The sequence below is a fragment of the Eleutherodactylus coqui genome, chromosome 4 (assembly GCF_035609145.1).
Source record: "Eleutherodactylus coqui strain aEleCoq1 chromosome 4, aEleCoq1.hap1, whole genome shotgun sequence".
Classification (NCBI taxonomy): domain Eukaryota; kingdom Metazoa; phylum Chordata; class Amphibia; order Anura; family Eleutherodactylidae; genus Eleutherodactylus; species Eleutherodactylus coqui.
In genome coordinates this window covers 95,936,285-95,956,407 of record NC_089840.1, presented here as the reverse complement: position 1 = coordinate 95,956,407, position 20,123 = coordinate 95,936,285, and the positions used below count along the sequence as shown (strand labels likewise).

Sequence of the window (20,123 nt, the reverse complement as noted above, 5' to 3'; positions counted from 1 at the left end):
ATTATGTGAATACCCTGATTGGCTGACAGTGAAATCCTCCCTAATGCACACAGTGACTTTTCGCCTGGACAGAGTTTGTACAACCTGAGATCAATGTGAAGCTCACACTCATATTGACGTCAAAGGGACTGCAATGTGAATCAGCAATTGCTGCTACCGCAAGTTGCAATGAATTCACCAAGCAAGAATTTTTTTTGCAACCTGCAAATTACACCACACTACGAGTTACCTCAATGCAAGTAGAAGTCTGACGGGCAACATAGCAACCTTTGGCTTTGCAATCCCTGTTGCAGCTAAAAGTCACTGTGTAGCCCTGATCTTACTGTCTCTCTGCTTGGTAAATAAGTCAGTGAACAGCACTGAGAAAAACTGACTTGAGAGCATTTTTGGTAGAGCTCTACAATATATGTTGGTGCTGTAGCTGAAATTATTAGTGATTATTGCATCTATCTGCATCGCGTACAATTCTGAAAATATAATGGTAGTCGGTCATCAGGACAACTCTTTAAATTTTTAGCATGTTTCATAAAAACAAGTTAGTGGTCCTCCTCCTGAATACTCCCTCCCTGAAAGACCAATGTTAGAGGGACTTTTCAAGATAATTCATTAATTATAGATTGGCTGATTAGCTTTTGCAGACAGCCAAAACTGCCAAAACACCATCCGTAGCACATTAGCCTGCTTTGATATTGTAACTCTCTTCTAAAACTTTTAATGTATTTTGTAACATACTACAGACATCGTGAATTTGCCACACATCCGATATAGAAAATTAAATGTTGTATTTACATTTTGTCTTCCTAGGTGGCGCTATTTGGAAAGCTTACTATGTGACTCCGGTCTTTTTTCCGGACGGTGCAGTGGGTTGCTATGATATTATAATCTGTGCTTGTGAAGGAGACCATGTCCATCACCATGATCCGCCATTATTATTTGAATTATCAGCTGATCCTTCAGAATCCAACCCTCTGGACACTCGTGTAGATCCTCAATATAAGAGCGTACTAAGCAGAATAAAGACGGCAGTGACGGAACATCAGAAGACAATCAGTGTGGTGCCTCAGCAGTTCTCTTTCTTCTATAGTCTTTGGAAGCCCTGGTTACAGCCATGCTGTGGGACATTTCCCTTCTGCTGGTGTGATAAGGAAGACCGCAATGTAACAGGACTCCTGGGATGAATTCTATGTTGCACTTTGGAGATCTTGGGTGGAAATCTTTGCCATAAACTCCTGTTTTCATTACATTATGTGATTTCTGGAAGCCATCTAAGAAATAAGAGCGAATATGAACCCACCCTGTTTCTAAGAAACTTGATAAACTGAACAGACCATGAAATAAATCATCAATCAGTGGATCAACTGTATTGCTATTCACACATCCTTCACTGTTGATTCCAGTTGCTTATTTTTTTTTGTTTCTAATCTTCTATAATAATGACTAATAGTTATGAGCAAACTTTTCAAAAATTCGGTTCACAGAATTTCGGCAAAAAGTTTAGTTTGTTCCAAATTAGTTCGAAGTGAAGCCAAACTTCGCCAATACCTCTAAACCTGGTGTATAACACTGTCGAAGAACTATAAAAGCCCTGTATAACACTCTTAGATCACCTAGGAGTGTATCTGAGTACTTTTGAGCTGTTTTTATGGCAAAGTTATGGCAAGAATTACAGCTATGGGTAAACAGATGATACCTGGTGGTAACTTACAGCTTGTTTAAAAACATGCTGCACTAGTGGAGATTTTATGCTTTTTAAAACGTGAAAAAGGTCAAAAAATTAATAGTTTTGGTGGCAGATGCCTGCTGGTTTTTATACATACACGGTCGTGGAAGAAACAATGCTTTTTTTTTCCAATTGGTCATTTGTTAGATCATTTGTAGTAACCCTGTATTTATGCATTAAACTACGTTCTGATGCTGTATTCATGTTGGGAGCTTGGTTCTGGTGCTGCACAGTTATGTGCTGATGTTAGTTCTGGTGACATATTTATTAACAGGTTAAGGGTGGAAGGACATGGTGGGGCTGGTTATACATGCTCACTGGTAGTCCCCAATGGTTTTGCCAGTAGTTTGTGTGGCTATGGTTTGGCTAGGTGCAGCCAGCCAAAGGTGCATTCACATGTAGTGGATTTGCTGTGAATTTTCCACAAGAGGATAATCTGCAGCAAATCAAAATCCACACCAAAATATGTCTCAAAGTCCACACAAAATGGTTCAGATTTTAGTAATAGTGTTCTTTGTTGCAAAAAATCTGCAGCAAATCCACTACATGTAAACACACCCTAATGGTGGCCCTTTCTTTATAGGCCAGTGTTTTGTGCTAGCACTTCAGGCTAAAATTTACCGCCAGGCACCTCACTCAGCTGGTAGAGCTGCAGCTTGCCTATCTTACCTGCGGTGATGTGCCAGCACCATGTTAACCCTTCCAATCCAATTTTGGGTTTCCGAAAAGGCTTTCTCTTTTTGCTGTTATACAACAGTGCCATCTGCTGGCTTAAGCCACTGTGTGTGTGCGCCAGAGAGGCTCCGAGAGTGGAGTGGCTAGCAATAGATGGTAAGAATACCCTGTCGGACGTCTTCTGACATTGGAGCTGTACAAGCTTCAATCAGAATGTAGGAAGACATCAGACAGTGGATTGGAAAGGGTTAAATAGTGTTTCTTACTATGATGGGGAGAGTGGGGGTGCCAAATTAAATTTTGCACAGGGCACCATCTAACCTAAGGGCAGCCCAGCTACTAGCAACTTGGCTGCTGCTGCTTGTACTGGGCCTAGAAACATGGCTGCTGCCAACAGTGTTGGTACCGGCACCAACATCTTTATTGGTGCCAGTACCAAGAGAACATAGCATGGGTGTTTTTTCCTCTATCTTGTCCTTTTCCACCCTTTCTTTTACTAGACATTTTACTTCTAATTTTAAAAACAGATGCACAACACTCTATGCAATGTTTGTAACTGCAATTACTGTACACTACTTATGGGGAAAAAATGTCATTAAAATCTTTTTCTAACAGAGATCTTCTTACACCATCCTCTATTCCGGGCTGAAATGGCTACTCAAGCTACTCTGTGGTGCGTAGCCTTTTTTGTGGCTCTGACTTCACAGCTATACCACCATCACCTCCTGCTTACGGTAGATGGGTGAGCTGTTTGCAAAGCATTATGGGTTACCCTGAGGTCATGATATTATATCCCACCCCTTGACAAGAGCCATTGTCACAAGATCAATGTTAGGCCGTGTTCCAATATATCAGTTGGGTTTCATGCCAGAACTGGACATAACTGATGACACTTTAGTGCACTTTGTGCACCAGTCCGCCGTCTGAACCCACACAAAGCCTGACAGAAAAATGCTGCATATCGGTCTCAATTGGGGTGTTATTACTACTGGAGCTGATATGGGGACACTATTAGTAATAATGTCCCCTATATCTGCCCCAGTAGTAAAAGTATTACTATTGAGGCCACTGTGGGGGTTCCAGTGGCGTACCTATAGAGGTTCCGATTGTGACCCGCCCCCTAAGCCAGGGAGGGCCCAGAGGGCCCCCTTTCAACACTAACACGTTGTCAGCTGACCGCAGAGTTAGTTTCACTTGGTCCTCTGCGGAGTGCGGGTAGCTTCTCCTCCACACTAGCACTTTCTCACTGACCTCCACTTAGACTCCTCCCCTCTGATGATCTTAGTGGAGAAGAACAAGATAAGGGAGAACATCAGAGGGGAGGAGACTGAGCAGAGGTCAGGAAGGAAGTGCCAGTGTGGAGGAGAAGCTGTCCACGCTGCGCAGAGGACCAAGTGAGATTGTAACTCTGCAGTCAGCCAGCAAACCTAGGGCTTTTCATCATGCCCCTTCCTCTGGCTTCTGCAGTGCCACTCACATTACTCACCTAGCTTAGGGGAATGGATGTGGTGCAGTACACACACCACAGGGGCAACCTGGCAGAAAGTGTAAGTAGTTACTTACACAGTTCTGATTCAGGGCAGCATCTTGTATGCAAAAAGAGATCAAAGCAACATTCAGTGAGAGGGGGCAAGAGAACAAGAGAGGGGCATCCAGTGTGACAAGGGGGGAGTGGACAGCTATGCTGGGGCATACTGTGTGGTGGAGAAGGGGTAAACCATGCTGGGGCATCCAGTGTGATAGTAGAGGAGGAGTGAGCCATAAGGGTATGTTCCCAAGTAGCAGAAAATGGTGCGGATTGTCCACAGCAGACAATTCACGCCAAATTCTGCATCAAAACCACAATGGGAAAAAATTTAAAATCCGTGATGGGATCTGCAGCAGATTTTACCCTTTCAATTTTCTGTTGCGGTTTTGATGCAGAATTTTGTGCAGATCATCCTGTGCAAACAATAGCCATTTTCCGCTACTTGGGAACATATCCTAAAGGGCACCCTGTGTGATGTGGAGGAAGGGGTGCACCATTAGGGGTACATTGTGTAATGGGGAAGAAGAGAACCATAGGGCTGCTCTCACACAGGATTATTTTTACCTCAATTAGCGAGGCATCTTGAACGCTGTGCTAATCGCGGTACAACGCTTCTATTGATTTCAATGAGGCCTCGGAGAATAGCATTCAAATGCAGGGTTTTTAATGCCTTGATTTTTGAGCGCTGTCTGCTCTATTATGTGTTTTTGAGTCTTTAAAATGCACCTCTGCACCCATCACAATGATGGGGTGTATTACAAAAGCAGCATGAAAGTCGATTAAAATTGCGGTAAAAATGCAGCGATTTCGAGCGGTGTTTTCTGATGCTGTGTGTGAGAGTGGCCTTAGGGGCATTCTGCGTGATCGGGAGTGGGGGAGAGACAAAGGGGCATTCTGTGTGATATGGAAGGGGCAGAATCATAAGAGGTTTCAGCAGTCTCAAAGAAAAGGGAAAAATGGAGAGAGGTGAACAATCTATGAGATAGGATGGTATGGGTAATGGTCTATAAGCGCGTGGCCAGTTTGTGTGAGATTACTTTGTAGGAATAACAGCTGGTTGACACCTTTAATCCCTTACTGTTACAGGATGTAAATTCATGTCCTGGCGGGGTAGTACTTAACACAACAAAATGTAAACTTATGTCCTGTGGATGGCGCGGGCTCAGAAGCAGAACCCGCATTATCCTGCGACAGGAGTTGGCTGTGACTGATAGCCAGCCTCGCGCTGCAACAACAGGGAACAATAAGAGCAGCGATTCCTGCTGTTAACCCCCTACGTGTTACGATCTATGTAGATTGTGGCATGTAAAAGGTTGACAGATATAATCGCAGAGGGCAACTGGATGCTTAATACTGCTGTTCTGGCCTACCATTGCCTATGATTGCTATTTAAAGTGATATAAGGGACGCTATTACTACTGAGACAACTGTGGGGGTCACTTTAACTACTGGGGCTGATATAGGGGACACTATTACTACTGAGTCCACTGTGAGGGTCACTATTACTACTGGGCTGATATAATGGACGCTATTACTACTGAGACCATTGTGGGGATCACTATTACTACTGGGGCTGATATAGGGGGTATATAGTGGGTAAAAGCTATAGGGGTGTATTCACATGCACTAGTTTGGTTGCAGAACTTTTGGTGACTGAAAATCATTTCCATTCATCTGAATAGGGGTGTTTTGGGGGCAAGAATTTAGATTTCCGTGAGCACTGTTCATAAAAATGATATTTCTGCAACACATCTGCCGCCTGTGAATATACTGTATCCTTAGGGACCTGAAAATATTATTTCTCTGTCAGTAAGCTGATGTGTTTCCCAGTAAAAAGTTAATTGCATTTCTTGGAGTAATACTGGCAGCCTCAGCGTTTACATGAACTGACGCCTCTGACCAAATGAGAGATCAGTGAAGTCAGAAGCTGCTGAAGTAATGAAACTGCAGAGCAGTGGAATCCAGGAAGCAGCACAGGATCCAGCAGAAGTGTAAGCTCTCCGCACACAAAGAACTTAAAACTTCTTAGTAGTTCTCATGTGAGTGAGACTCACTCACAATTAAGGCCCTTTTACACACAATGATTATTGCTCACAATTCGCTCAAAAGCCATCTTTTGAGCGATAATCATTGCGTGTAAATGTGCCGATCTTTCACTTTTCCGCCGAACGATGATTTTATGTTCGGCATAAAATCCATTGTTCGGCAGAAGAGCTGATAGCAGGAACTTCACGCTGTGTTGTCTGCGGGGAGCACTGATAACATTGTCTCAGCTGTCAGCCCCACAGCAGAACAAATGGAATGTATTCAAAGAATAGACCACCCCATGTCTTCTGAATATAGCCCAAGGCGACTCAGACACATTAATAAGATACTAATTGGCATTAGTACCAATTAGTAGTTTATGCACAATGATTGCTCAAAAGCCATCTTTTGAGCCATCATCTTTCTGTGTAAATGGGGCATTACTTAGATCTTCCAAAGTTTTTCTCTTTGTTCCATTGCTGATTGACCATAGTTACACTTTGTCTTTCTTTGGTTTTGTATGTGTGAAATGTAGGACAATATAAAAGAGATATCACAGAGAAAGGAGGACTAGTAACACCAATAGAATAAAGTAACCTTTATTGCATTCCATCTCCTATAATATAAGTACACCCATTAAACAATAAATCACTCTATTGTTACCATACCTAATAAGAGTACCCGCCCTGAGAACAGCACCCTGTCCTTGCTGTTACCCTAGTACAGCCCTGCCTCACATAGCGTGGAGTCAGTATACTAGTATAATAACATACTAAAATTTAGAACACCAAATCAGCAACAATTAAGCTCACCCCAAGGATAACCATGAAATCAGCCAAGAACTCCCTGCCTTGGCGCAGGATTTGCATACATTCACCCCTTTTTTTGCTCCAGTTCGGAGAAGCGTTCAGCAAAAATCGGACTATTGGCAAGTAGGTAATTCTATGGGTGCACATTATGTTTGTTAAGTGTGCCCTAAAGGTGGAAGGCGGCTTCATCACTAAACACTAAAGATTCCATGAAGCCATTGCTTTTCATTAGTTTGCACATTCTCACAGAAAGAACGTTACCTTGCTTTGTTGTCTGGTTTCAGGGCCTGTGACAATTGCAATCTCATAGGGATAACCAAAAACATTTGTTCAGTATCTTCCAGTTGGCTGCGGTATATCTAGAGATGAGCGAACGTACTCGTCCGAGCTTGATACTCGTTCGAGTATTAGCGTGTTCGAGATGCTCGTTACTCGTAACGAGTACCACGCGATGTTCGGGTTACTTTCACTTTCATCTCTGAGACTTTAGCGCGCTTTTCTGGCCAATTGAAAGACAGGGAAGGCATTACAACTTCCCCCTGCGATGTTCAAGCCCTATACCACCCCCCTGCAGTGAGTGGCTGGCGAGATCAGGTGTCACCCGAGTATAAAAATCGGCCCCTCCCGCGGCTCGCCACAGATGCACTCTGACATAGAGGAGGGAAAGTGCTATCTTGGTGGAGCTGCTATAGGGAGAGTGTTAGGAGTATTTTAGGCTTCAAGAACCCCAACGGTCCTTCTTAGGGCCATATCTAACCGTGTGCAGTGCTGTGGAGGCTGCTTTGTGCAGTGTTGCACTTTTTTTTTTGGTATATCGGCCGTGCAGAGCATTGCGCCCAGCAGTAATACTCCAGGGACAGAAGTGCGTAGGCAGGGACAGAAGACATATTGATTGAATATAGGCAGTGGGCCTTTGCTAAAAAATTTGGGACAAAAAATCTATTTGGCCTGCCTGTGACTGTGCTCAGTGTTCTGGGTCTGTCTGTGCTGGGTGTTTTAGTTCTACAAAATCATACGCAGCCAGCTAAGTGTTACAGCAGGCTTGCGCCAAATGATTTCCTGGCGTTCCATAAGCGAAGTCAGCCTCCAACCACAAGCGGCACATTTAATTACAGCGTTCTGTTTCTGCATTACTGGTAATACAGCATGCTGAGGGGTAGGGGAAGGCCTAGAGGACGTGGACGCGGCCGAGGACGCGGAGGCCCAAGTCAGGGTGTGGGCACAGGCCGAGCCAGTGCGGTGGCCAGGGGTAGAGGCAGGGCCAGACCGAATAATCCACCAACTGTTTCCCAAAGTGCCCCCTCGCGCCATGCCACCCTGCAGAGGTCAAGGTGCTCTACAGTGTGGCAGTTTTTCACAGAGACGCCTGACGACCGACGAACAGTGGTGTGTAACCTTTGTCGCGCCAAGATCAGCTGGGGAGGCACCACCACCAGCATGCGCAGGCATATGATGGCCAATCACCCCACAAGGTGGGACGAAGGCCGTTCACCGCCTCCGGTTTGCACCACTGCCTCTCCCCCTGTGCCCCAACCTGCCACTGAGATCCAACCCCCCTCTGAGGACACAGGCACTACCGTCTCCTGGCCTCCACCCACACCCTCACCTCCGCTGTCCTCGGCCCCATCCAGCAATGTCTCTCAGCGCAGCGTCCAGACATCGCTAGCGCCACTGTTTGAGCGCGAGCGCAAGTACGCCGCCACGCACCCGCACGCTCAAGCGTTAAACGTACACATTGCCAAATTGATCAGCCTGGAGATGCTGCCTTATAGGCTTGTGGAAACGGAGGCTTTCAAAAGCATGATGGCGGCGGCGGCCTCGCGCTACTCAGTTCCCAGTCGCCACTACTTTTCCCGATGTGCCGTCCCAGGCCTGCACGACCACGTCTCCCGCAACATTGTACGCGCCCTCACCAACGCGGTTACTGCCAAGGTCCACTTAACTACAGACACGTGGACAAGCACAGGCGGGCAGGGCCATTATATCTCCCTGACGGCACATTGGGTGAATTTAGTGGAGGCTGGGACAGAGTCAGAGCCTGGGACCGCTCACGTCCTACCCACCCCCCGAATTGCGTGCCCCAACTCAGTGGTGGTATCTGCAGCGGTGTATGCTTCCTCCACTAAACCACCCTCCTCCTCCTCCTACGCAAGCTCTGTCTCGCAATCAAGATGTGTCAGCAGCACCACGTCGCCAGCAGTCGGTGTCGCGCGGCATGGCAGCTCAGCGGTGGGCAAGCATCAGCAGGCCGTGCTGAAGCTACTCAGCTTAGGAGATAAGAGGCACACGGCCCACGAACTGCTGCAGGGTCTGACAGAGCAGACCGACCACTGGCTTGCGCCGCTGAGCCTCCAACCGGGCATGGTCGTGTGTGACAACGGCCGTAACCTGGTGGCGGCTCTGCAGCTCAGCAGCCTCACGCACGTGCCATGCCTGGCCCATGTGTTTAATTTGGTGGTTCAGCGCTTTCTGAAAAGCTACCCACACTTGTCATACCTGCTCGGAAAGGTGCGCTAGCTCTGCGCACATTTCCGCAAGTCCCACACGCACGCTGCCACCCTGCGGACACTGCAACATCGGTTTAATCTGTCAGTGCACCGACTGCTGTGCGACGTGCCCACACGGTGGAACTCTACGCTCCACATGTTGGCCAGGCTCTATGAGCAGCATAGAGCTATTGCGGAATACCAACTCCAACATGGGCGGCGTAGTGGGAGTCGGCCTCCTCAATTATTTACAGAAGAGTGGGCCTGGTTGGCAGCCATCTGCCAGGTCCTTGGAAACTTTGAGGAGTCTACCCAGATGCTGAGCGGGGATGCTGCAATCATTAGCGTCACCATTACTCTGCTATGCCTCTTGAGAAGTTCCCTGCAAAGCATAAAGGCAGACGCTTTGGAATCGGAAACGGAGGCGGGGGAAGACAGTATGTCACTGGATAGTCAGAGCACCCTCATGTCTATATCTCAGCGTGTTGAGGAGGAGGGGGAGGAGCATGAGGAGGAGGGGGAAGAGACAGCTTGGCCCACTGCTGAGGGTACAGATGCAGCTTGCCTGTCATCCTTTCAGCGTGCATGGCCAGAGGAGGAGGAGGAGGAGGATCCTGAAAGTGATCTTCCGAGTGAGGACAGCCATGTGTTGCGTACAGGTACCCTGGCACACATGGCTGACTTCATGTTAGGATGCCTTTCTCGTGACCCTCGCGTTACACGAATTCTGGCCACTACGGATTACTGAGTGTACACACTGCTCGACCCACGGTATAAGGAGAGTCTTTCCACTCTCATTCCCGAAGAGGAAAGGGGTTCGAGAATGATGCTATACCACAGGGCGCTGGTGGACAAACTGATGGTAAACTTCCCATACGACAGCGCTAGTGGCCGAAGGCGCATTTCCGCGGCCCAGGTAGCAGGGGAGGCGCAGAGATCAGGCAGCATGTACAGCGCAGGAAGGGGAACATTCTCCAAGGCCTTTGCCAGCTTTATGGCTCTCCAGCAAGACTGTGTCACCGGTCCCCAGTCAAGGCTGAGTTGGCGGGAGCACTGTAAAAGGATGGTGAGGGAGTACGTAGCCGATCACACGACCATCCTCGGTGACGCCTCTGCCCCCTACAACTACTGGGTGTCGAAGCTGGACACGTGGCCTGAACTCGCGCTGTATGCACTAGAGGTGCTTGCTTGTCCTGCGGCTAGCGTCTTGTCAGAGAGTGTGTTTAGTGTGGCTGGGGGAATCATCACGGATAAGCGTACCCACCTGTCAACCGACAGTGCCGACAGGCTTACTCTCATCAAGATGAACAAAGCCTGGATTTCCCCAGACTTCTCTTCTCCACCAGTGGACAGCAGCGATACCTAAACAATACGTAGGCTGCACCCGCGGATGGAAGCATCGTTCCCTATCACCATCCAAAACGGGGACCTTTTTGCTTCATCTATCTGTGTATAATATTCCTCCTCCTCCGCCTGCTCCTCCTCCTGAAACCTCACATAATCACGCCGAACGGGCAATTTTTCTTAGGCCCACAAGGCTTAGTCATATAATTTTTCTAAACAATTTTTATACGTTTCAATGCTCATTAAAGCGTTGAAACTTTCACCTCAACCAATTTTTATTTTTACTGGGCTGCCTCCAGGCCTAGTTACCAATTAAGCCACATTAACCAAAGCGATTAATGGGTTTCACCTGCCCTCTTGGTTGGGCATGGGCAATTTTTCTGAGCTACATTAGTACTGTTGGTACACCAATTTCTGGGGGCCCTCGCCTACAGTGTAATCCAATTAATTTTTTGCCCACCTGCATTACAGCTGACATAACATCAGCTGTGATGGGCACTGCAATGGGATATATTTATGTACCGCCGGTGGGTTCCAGGGAGCCACCCATGCTGTGGGTCCACAGGGAGTTGTAAATGCATCTGTCCACTTCTAAAGAACCCCGGTCTGACTGGGGCATGCAGTGTGGGCCGAAGCCCACCTGCATTAAACATGACATTATTACCTCAGCTGTGATGGGCAATGCAATGGGATATATTAATGTACCGCCGGTGGCTTCCTGGCACCCACCCATGCTGTGGGTCCACAGGGAGTTGTAACTGCATGTGTCCACTTCTAAAGAACCCCGGTCTGACTGGGGCATGCAGTGTGGGCCGAAGCCCACCTGCATTAGGCACGACATTACATCAGCTGTGTTGGGCACTGCAATGGGATATATTTATGTACCGCCGGTGGGTTCCAGGGAGCCACCCATGCTGTGGGTGCACACGGAATTCCCATTGCGGAGTTGTACCTGCCTGTGACTATTTATAAAAAAACGCGGTCTGACTGGGGCATGCAGACACCTTGACAGAATGAATAGTGTGTGGCACATGGGTTCCCCATTGCTATGCCCACGTGTGCAGCTCCAGATGGAGGTGGCACAGGATTGGATTTCTCATTGCTTCTGTACAGCATTGTGGACTATCGCCCCGCCCATTTTAAAGAGGGTCGCTGCCTAGCCGTGCCAACCCTCTGCAGTGTGTGCCTGCGGTTCCTCTGGCAGACGCACTTATAAATAGACATGAGGGTGGCGTGGCATGAGGGCGGCTGAAGGCTGGGCAGGGACAGTTTGGTGTGCGCTGTGGACACTGGGTCGTGGGTGGGGGGGTTGGGCAGCATGTTACCCAGGAGAAGTGGCAGCGGAGTGTCATGCAGGCAGTGATTGTGCTTTGTTGGAGGTAGTGTGGTGCTTAGGAAAGTTATGCATTGCTAATGAGGGCTTTTCAGAAGTAAAAGTTGTTGGGAGGGGGGGGCACTCTTGCCGCTATTGTAGCTTAATAGTGGGACCTGTGAACTTGAGATGCAGCCCAACATGTAGCCCCTCGCCTGCCCTATCCGTTGCTGTGTCGTTCCCATCACTTTCTTGAATTGCCCAGATTTTCACAAACGAAAACCTAAGCGAGCATCGGCGATATACAAAAATGCTCGGGTCGCCCATTGACTTCAATGGGGTTCATTACTCGATCATACACAGGAGCGATTTTTTTGTTTTTTCTCTGCATCGCACGAGTATATGATGATGTGATGTGAGCTGGTTATAACACAACAACCCCTCACATCCATGTGCACAGCACACATTGGCGAGTGTGATATGGGGCATAGTTTCACGGCCCAATATCAGACTCACTCGTGTGAAATTAGCCTAAGGCCGGCTGTACACGGCTGGATCTGCATAGCAGAATATGGAGTGGGCATCCGCCTATGGATTCCGCAGCATGTACCACCCATAACATGCTATGGAAAAGCATTTTTCCTCTACATGAGCAGAAAGCAATTGCGGTTTTCCACTCATGGAGGAAAAATCACAGCATGCTCTATTTTAGTGCAGATTCTGCACGGACGGCCTTCATTGAACTCAATGTAAGCTGTGCGACCCGCTGCCTTGACATTGCGGAAAAGTCGCAGGCACCCGCGTCATCTCCTAGCAACGGCACTGGAAAGTCAGTGATTAAAAGAAAAAAACTGTACTGCACGGGTCCGACGGCTCACCTTGCCGACCATCCGCAGTACAGGAAAAAGAAAGAAATTACAGGTATGCATGGATGCCAGCAGGGCACAGGGTTGTGTTCTGCTGCCGGCTCACGCATGCAGGATCCGACCCAATTGTGTGCAGCCGGCCTAAGACTGTGTTCATGGATTTTGTTCTTCCGCAGGGATTCCCCTTTCCTGCTCCCCAAACAGAACAGGAAAGCAGAATTCCCCAGTGCAGATGTGAAACCTCCCAAAATTGGATATCTTCTGTATATATTTATACATGTACAGCTGATATAAATTATACATTCTGTATATAGTAATATAGAGCATGCTGATATAAACTGGGCCAGGGTACACCAGCATGGTCTATATCACTATATACAGGAGATGTATATCCCCCTATATCCCTGTATATAGTGATATAGAGCATGCTGATATAAACTGGGCCAGGGTACACCAGCATGGTCTATATCCCTATATAAAGGCTGTAGAGCTTCTACCAGCTGTACATACATAGTTATTTACAGAAGGTACACAGGTTACACCAGCATGGTACATATCACTATATACAGGATGTATATCCCCCTATATCCCTGTATATAGTGGTATGTCCCATGCTGGTGTAACCTGTGTATCTCCTGTATATAATTATATATATACAGCTGGTATAACTTATACCAGCTATACATATATAATTACAATTCCTCCTCTACTCACCTCTGCAGCAGTCTCTGGGCAGCCTGTAATAGAAAGTCCCGTCCTTTGATCACATGACCAGAGCCTGGTCATGTGATCTGCAGCCACAGGTCCTCTCTCAGGTCCTGTGCATCCAGCGCTCCAGAGGTGAGTAGAGCCGCACTAGCCCCTCCCCATGGTAATCCCTGGCCGACAGAGACTGATAGACTGCAGCTATGACCACTTACAGCTGCAGCCTATCAGTGGGAGGGCCAAGCGCAGTGGGAGTCTGTAGCCTTAATTGGCTGCCGACTCCACGTGTAACAGCCCTCCCCTCTGCTCTTGCCGACCTGCGGCGCTGCCTCCCATCTCTCTCCTTTCCCTTCTCAGCCATCATGCGGCCGACAGCGCCGGTAATGCACGCACTGTGCATGTTGAATATGGCGGGGCCTCAGCGTAAGGGCCGGGTCGCCGTTGCGACCCCTGCCTCTCCTCACCGTATGCCAGTGCTCCTATAGGAGTTGCATAAAAGGGAGTCGGAGAGAGTTTAGCAGCGTTCAAGACTGAAAAAACATTACGTCTGTCTCTAGTTAACCCCTAGAAGCCATGCCGAGGATTTATGCAGACTTGATTGAGGCTTTTTCTCGTTCATGCAAGTCTCAGCCGCGATGCGGCCAGCGTGAAATCGCAACGCTCATGTGAAAGAGGCCTTACACCAAAGAAATTCCTTTCTTTTCTATATATATGCTGATTGGTCACACTTTGCCGCATTACTACGCAGGAATGGTAAACGTTTTTCATACAAGCTGGTGTCTCATTTTCTCACCCATATATAGGCATACCTCTGACCTCCATTTTATGGCATCTGCCATTTTACTTGTATTAACCATTTCTTATCCAGATCTTGGCTACTATATTTTCCCCTTTGATGCTCAATATATTTATAGAGCATTATCATTTTGATTTAGGGCTTTATGTTTCCATAAGGTCATAACAGGAGTAGTGGTTTTCCTTTCTACCATGGTTTCTATTGTAATAGTACGCATGAGTTGGGGTAGTAAGCAAGGCAGCAGACTACATACTGCCAAAATAAGCGACATTATGCCCACTAAGGTCTTAAGCCCCCAAAACCTAAGAACCACCCCCTAAACAGAATATTAGGGTTCCATCCATTCCAGGTCTGAAATGGGACATGTGCTACCTTTTATATTTTATCTGATATTTCTTCAATAACTTTCCCTTTATCATCAATCTGGAGGCAGCAATTTGTTATGCTAACAGGTTATCTAAACCAAAGTGACTCTGATATATCTACCACTGCCTGTGTAGTGGCCCAAAGTCACTGGGGCCCCTCCAGAATTAATGCTATATGTAGATTGTATTGTCTTGTATAGTGTCTTTAATGTGGAATGAATCAGCTAAGTGTACTAATGTTTGTAGGAATTACAGGGTTAACGTCTGCAAATGTGTTGTCTGTGTCTGCAAAATGCATTGTTCTATGTTATGAGATTGGAAGTCATGTGGCCATGATTCACTTTTATGTTTGCAAGAATGTGAGTGCAAGAGAGAATGTCAGTCTATAAAAGTCTTTGCAAGAGGTGCAGATGTTTGAGGACTCCCGCAGACATTGAACGGTCTGTGTGCTGATGGTGGAAGAGGCTGAGTAATTTCCCGAGAGTTGCCCTGGGACTACTACCCCCAGGAGTTCTTCCAGCTAAACAGAGGAGAGAAGATCACCATGCAGTGCTGAGGGTCAGCTGGAAGTGTGAGTGTTGACAGGTTGAGAGTCTAGCGAAGTAAGGAGTATGTTTCCAGGAGCAGAGATGCACAGATAACTGGGACTGTGGGCCCAAAAGCCTTACTGAGTTGTGCCTCCCTGTCACGCCACCAACTTTGCCTGCAGCGGTGCTTTACTATGGCCTATGTACTGTTGAACTGTTTAGTGTTGGCATTTCAAGTAAAGCAACATTGCTGACCGTTCCCGACTTTGTTTTCAACTATACTCTCTGTGTGTGAACTATCATTACATCATCCAGCTTCACCGTAGAGGAAGGAACGGTGGTGTGACGTCACATCGAACTGTAAGTTCATTGTGCCCCAGAGGTCCCCCCTAAGCAGTGGCCGGATAGGTTTTGTTCATCCCTATGGGGGGAGGAGATAGTAGAGCCACCGTGACAAGTGATATCTCTATCCCCGCTATCTCCTCAGCCATGGGCCTGCTCCTCGCCCGCTGTAGGGTGGAGCTATCTGGCATCACGAACAGGATGAGTTTGATGTGTCTGTTTAAAAAGACGGAGAGGAAAATGCCTCTGCCAGACCAGTGAAGAGAAACGTTGCCCCATGTCTGAGCATCTAGGAACTTTCCGTTGTTTCCAGTCCACTGAGCTCTCTGAGGAAGTGGCAGAGAGACAAGACTGAGCAACCTGCTAAGAATGCAGAGGAGGAAAGAAAGTCTTCTACCTAAGTCCCACTCATATGTTGCCAGGATGCGTTATGCGCTGACTCGGGAACGTGTGAAATTGTTGGACCCTGTTATATTGCCAAGTTTATATTTCCTAATTCTGGAGGAGGAAGCTGATTTGGACGCACAAGATGGCACTCAGTCTTGTTCTTCTTCTTCATTACCACAAGAACCCACAAAAACTTCCCACCAAGAAGCTCCCGCCAAAGCTGTGGAAAAAGTAGGAGGGGTCGACCCTACCGCGGAGGAGAGATAGTGACCAATTGCAGCTCAACAAGTAGAGAACAACCCAAGCATGGAGTCATCAGCTTTGGTGAGTAAACCTCTGGACTTGTCTTCTCGGACTCACCACGACAGCACCAAAGAAGACATGTCTACCTATGCTACCATGAGGTGCGTGACAGCCAGGTATTCCCCATCGCAACCCAGATTTTACTGGGGAGAAGAGCCTAAGTTGCAGGGATTGACAAGTTTTCTGTCTTCCCCACTTGACAAGAAGAGGAGACTGGGACTGCGGCCTAGAAAATTGGTGCCAGCCAGAAAGAGGTCGCCGATGATCTCCATTTCTTCAAAGGAGGAATCGTTACAAGAGGTACTGGAGGATACTTCCCAAGATGGATGCCACAAACCTTTCCAGTCATCCATGAATATGAACTTGAGGTGAGAGCGGCCCTATTATTTGACACATTCCACCCCGGGCAGCTGTAAGGTAATCTAGCACTATTGTGTATTGGTTAGTAACAACAATCAATCAAGCTTGAATTACTAGTAATAGTAATTATTAGGAAATTATAGTACTAGTGTTTCCAGTGGCGCAATGCGCCACACTGTGCTGCATGCTACATGCATTATGATCCCCACACATCATACACACAGCTCTACTACATCCATCCTGACCCTATACATCATGGACACAGCACATTACACACACAGCTCTACTACATCCATCTTGATTCCCACACATTACACACACAGCTCTGCTACATTGTACATTCATTATGATTCACACATATTACACACACAGCTCTGCTACATGCATGTTGACCCAACACATCACACACACAGCACATTACACACACAGCTCTGCTACAATGTACATCCAGTTACATTTGTCCTGACCCCACACATCACACACAGCAGATGACACACACAGCTCTTCTATATCCTGATTCACACACATAGCTCTGCTATTGCACACATCACCAGGCTCCAGGACACAGTGATGAGCCCCTAGTTGTGTGATTCCTGACTCCACCCACCCAGGTGATCACATGATGGTGACATCATGACAGGTCCTGGTGGCTGCTGTCAGCTTATCCAGTATCCAGTACTTTCTACCAAACTGCATAATGGCTCCTCCCACAGCATTGACATCAATGCAGGTCCTTCAGCCCACCGGATCTCTGAGGTGACGGTAGGTTGTTGTCTTCTGGCAGAACCGCTGAGTTGTGTTTGAGATAACAACGGCTTAGTTGTATTCTCAGTGTGTTATTTTTGTCCCTTTTCAAGAGCCCTAACTGTGTTGTTCTTTTGTCAGCCAGGCTCTGTGTTTTATATATGTTGTAGGACCTTTGATGACATCACCAGGGGCTGGAGCATCAGAAGCACTCACATACTAACTGACAAGTGGTCGTTTGTAGTTTGATAAATGGGCAAATAAACCATCCTCTTAGCAATGCCTATAGACAAAGGCATAACTTGAAGTTCCTGGTCCTGCAAAACCTGTAACAGGACCCCCAACCGTAATGCTTTATTTATAGTACTAGGCAACCGCATCCCCTGCATCCCCTATAGTTATGCCAGTGCCCATAGATATTACATGAGTCTTACCATTTGGACTTGGCCAATTATCCTAAGCTATTTGAAGAGTGTGTATTCAGGGCTTACAATTTATGACAGACCATCATGCAGTAGCACAAAAGTGGCATAGCTACTACTGTGTGATATAGGGCTTCAAACAATTTGCCATCCAAAGAGCAGGGCATCTTACATTCTGGCACGATTTTCTACCATGTTATCTTGTCCCATACATTGATAATATGTATGATACACTAAGTTTTCATGTTTCCTGCCCTGAGTGAGTGTCCTTAAGGGCTAATTCCCACGGGCGAATTTCCCCCGCGTATTTACACCGTGAAAGCATACGTCCTTACCTGCAGCATGTTCTATATGCCGCCTGCGTACGCGCGGACGGCTTCCATTGCAGTCAATGGAAGCCGTCTGTCACGCTATCTTCCGCTGTACCACAGTGGAAGATAGCGTAAAAACGCTTCCCCGCCTACTGCCAGCCGCGTCATATGAGGCCGCCGACGCGTCATGTGACGCTGTGGGCGTGTCATATGATGCGGCCGGCACGTCATGCGCTCTATTGAGCATGCGCGCTGAAGCGTCATGCGGGACGTTGGGCGTCGGATCTGGATGTAAGTATGGGGTCTCTGGGGAGGCGCCGTGACGGGCTCTGCTGCGGAATTCCGCTTGCGGAGCCCGTCACGACCGTGGGCACTAGGCCTTATACATACATCACACATAGTCCCTTTCACTCATCTTGCATTGTACAAGATATAATAATAGGAAGACAATCCTCATTCTTCTGTTGTATTTAGACTAGTCAGCTTCTGGAGTGACTACAGTAGGGCTGAAGATGTACCTCTTCCACCCGTGCAGATCCTCAAGCTTCAGCCGTGCTTTGAGTGACCAGCTTCAGGAAGTGTGGTCATAGCAGGGGGGTCATCTTGTTGTACGTGGCCCTCTGCCATTCTTTGGTTGGTAGGGTCCAGGGTCTCTTGGCTAACTAAGTTAGCTCTTGGGACTCAGGAGATCAGCTTGCACAGGTCATCTGGGTGTAATATATGTAGTACCCCAGAGTTGGTGTCTCACAGCACTGCTATTGTTACTTAATGTAAATGTATGTGTATATATATATATATATATGTGTGTGTGTGTGTGTGTGTGTGTGTGTGTGTGTGTGTGTATGCATCTAATTATGTATATATGACTTTAAATGGTAAGGAAAATATCAACTTTTGGTGTTCTCACTACCTAACACTGTATGACTGTGCATGAGACACCCTAAACTGTTCTCACACCTGCCAGTCACCCCTAGCTAGCCTGGGATTGGATAGAGAGAGTTCCCTTAGCTCAGAATTGGTGGACAGGAAAGGTATAAAAGGTAGACAGTGGGCAGGGTTAGTCCATCTAGTCCAGGCCTGGGAAGAGTCTAGTCCAGAGGAACCTGAGATAGAGACCGGAGAGGAACAAAGAGACCTTCTTTACTAATAGCCAGTGCGGTGGGGAGCTTGAACATCTAAAGTGTGAGTACGAAACCAAGTTTATGCTTGAGAGAAAGAGAAAAGAGAGCAAAGGAGAAAAGAAAGGAACCAAGTCAGTGGATTTTATGTGTAATATTAGACAAGGCCAGGGATGAAAGCTGGAAGTGTTTTACTGCAATATGTTGCCACAGCTCTCTGAGACAAGTGTTGTCAATGCAATGTTTACTAGTGTAATTCAGTCTTCAAATACTTCTAATTAATGTGAAGTAATGCTACAATACAGCATCAACATCAAATAATCTGCTCTCCTGGCAAATAAATTGTTAAAAGTTGTTTTACCAACTATAGTCTGTGGCATGAAGTCTCTTCCCATCACGACATACTGCACTGAGGTGCCACACTATCGCTTCAGGGACAAGGACTACTACCCTCATTTTTGCTTAGTTCTCCACTTTTTATATTTATTAATTTTGTCCGGAGTGGATCCCTAACTATATACGGACTGCCATCAGGACAAACTACCATCCTCCCATACTCGACTCTGCGGGTAGCAAGCCATAACAGCTACCTATATTGTTTCTTTTATTTTATTTGCTTTTTACCACTTTGCATGTGGCTTACCGGCCTAGACCACAATTTGCCATGTTTTATGGGAGCAGCAGAGCCACAATTGACAACCATCTTATTCCCCACTTCTTTTCCTTTATTTTCGGTCTGCGCTCAATCTAGCCCACTAAAATTTACAATGCCATTAGTGAAGTAACTCCTGACATAAAACACTCACATAGGAAGTGAGATCCTCATACTGGGACTGAAGGCCTGTTATGGGGCCCTACTAAACAAAACTTCATAGGGACTCACATTAGTTTTATGATTAGGCAGAGTTCTGACTGAGTAGAGGACTAACAAAATGTGTACCTCTATTATTTTCTATGACTTCTGATACATCATATGTA

At 47.0% G+C, this 20,123-nt stretch overlaps 1 protein-coding gene across 7 annotated transcripts in view; it reads left to right on the top strand.

Annotated features, from left to right (window-relative positions):
- The window catches only part of LOC136625585 (arylsulfatase H-like), a 381,691-nt gene extending 380,337 nt beyond the window's left edge, over positions 1-1,354 (top strand). For all 7 annotated transcript variants that reach the window (XM_066599908.1, XM_066599906.1, XM_066599903.1 and 4 more), the window contains one exon: positions 805-1,354. In XM_066599908.1, coding sequence (XP_066456005.1) covers positions 805-1,178 — 374 coding nt within the window. In that variant the 3' untranslated portion in view covers positions 1,179-1,354. The remainder of the gene's footprint in view (positions 1-804) is intronic.
- Positions 1,355-20,123: the final 18,769 nt, after the last annotated feature.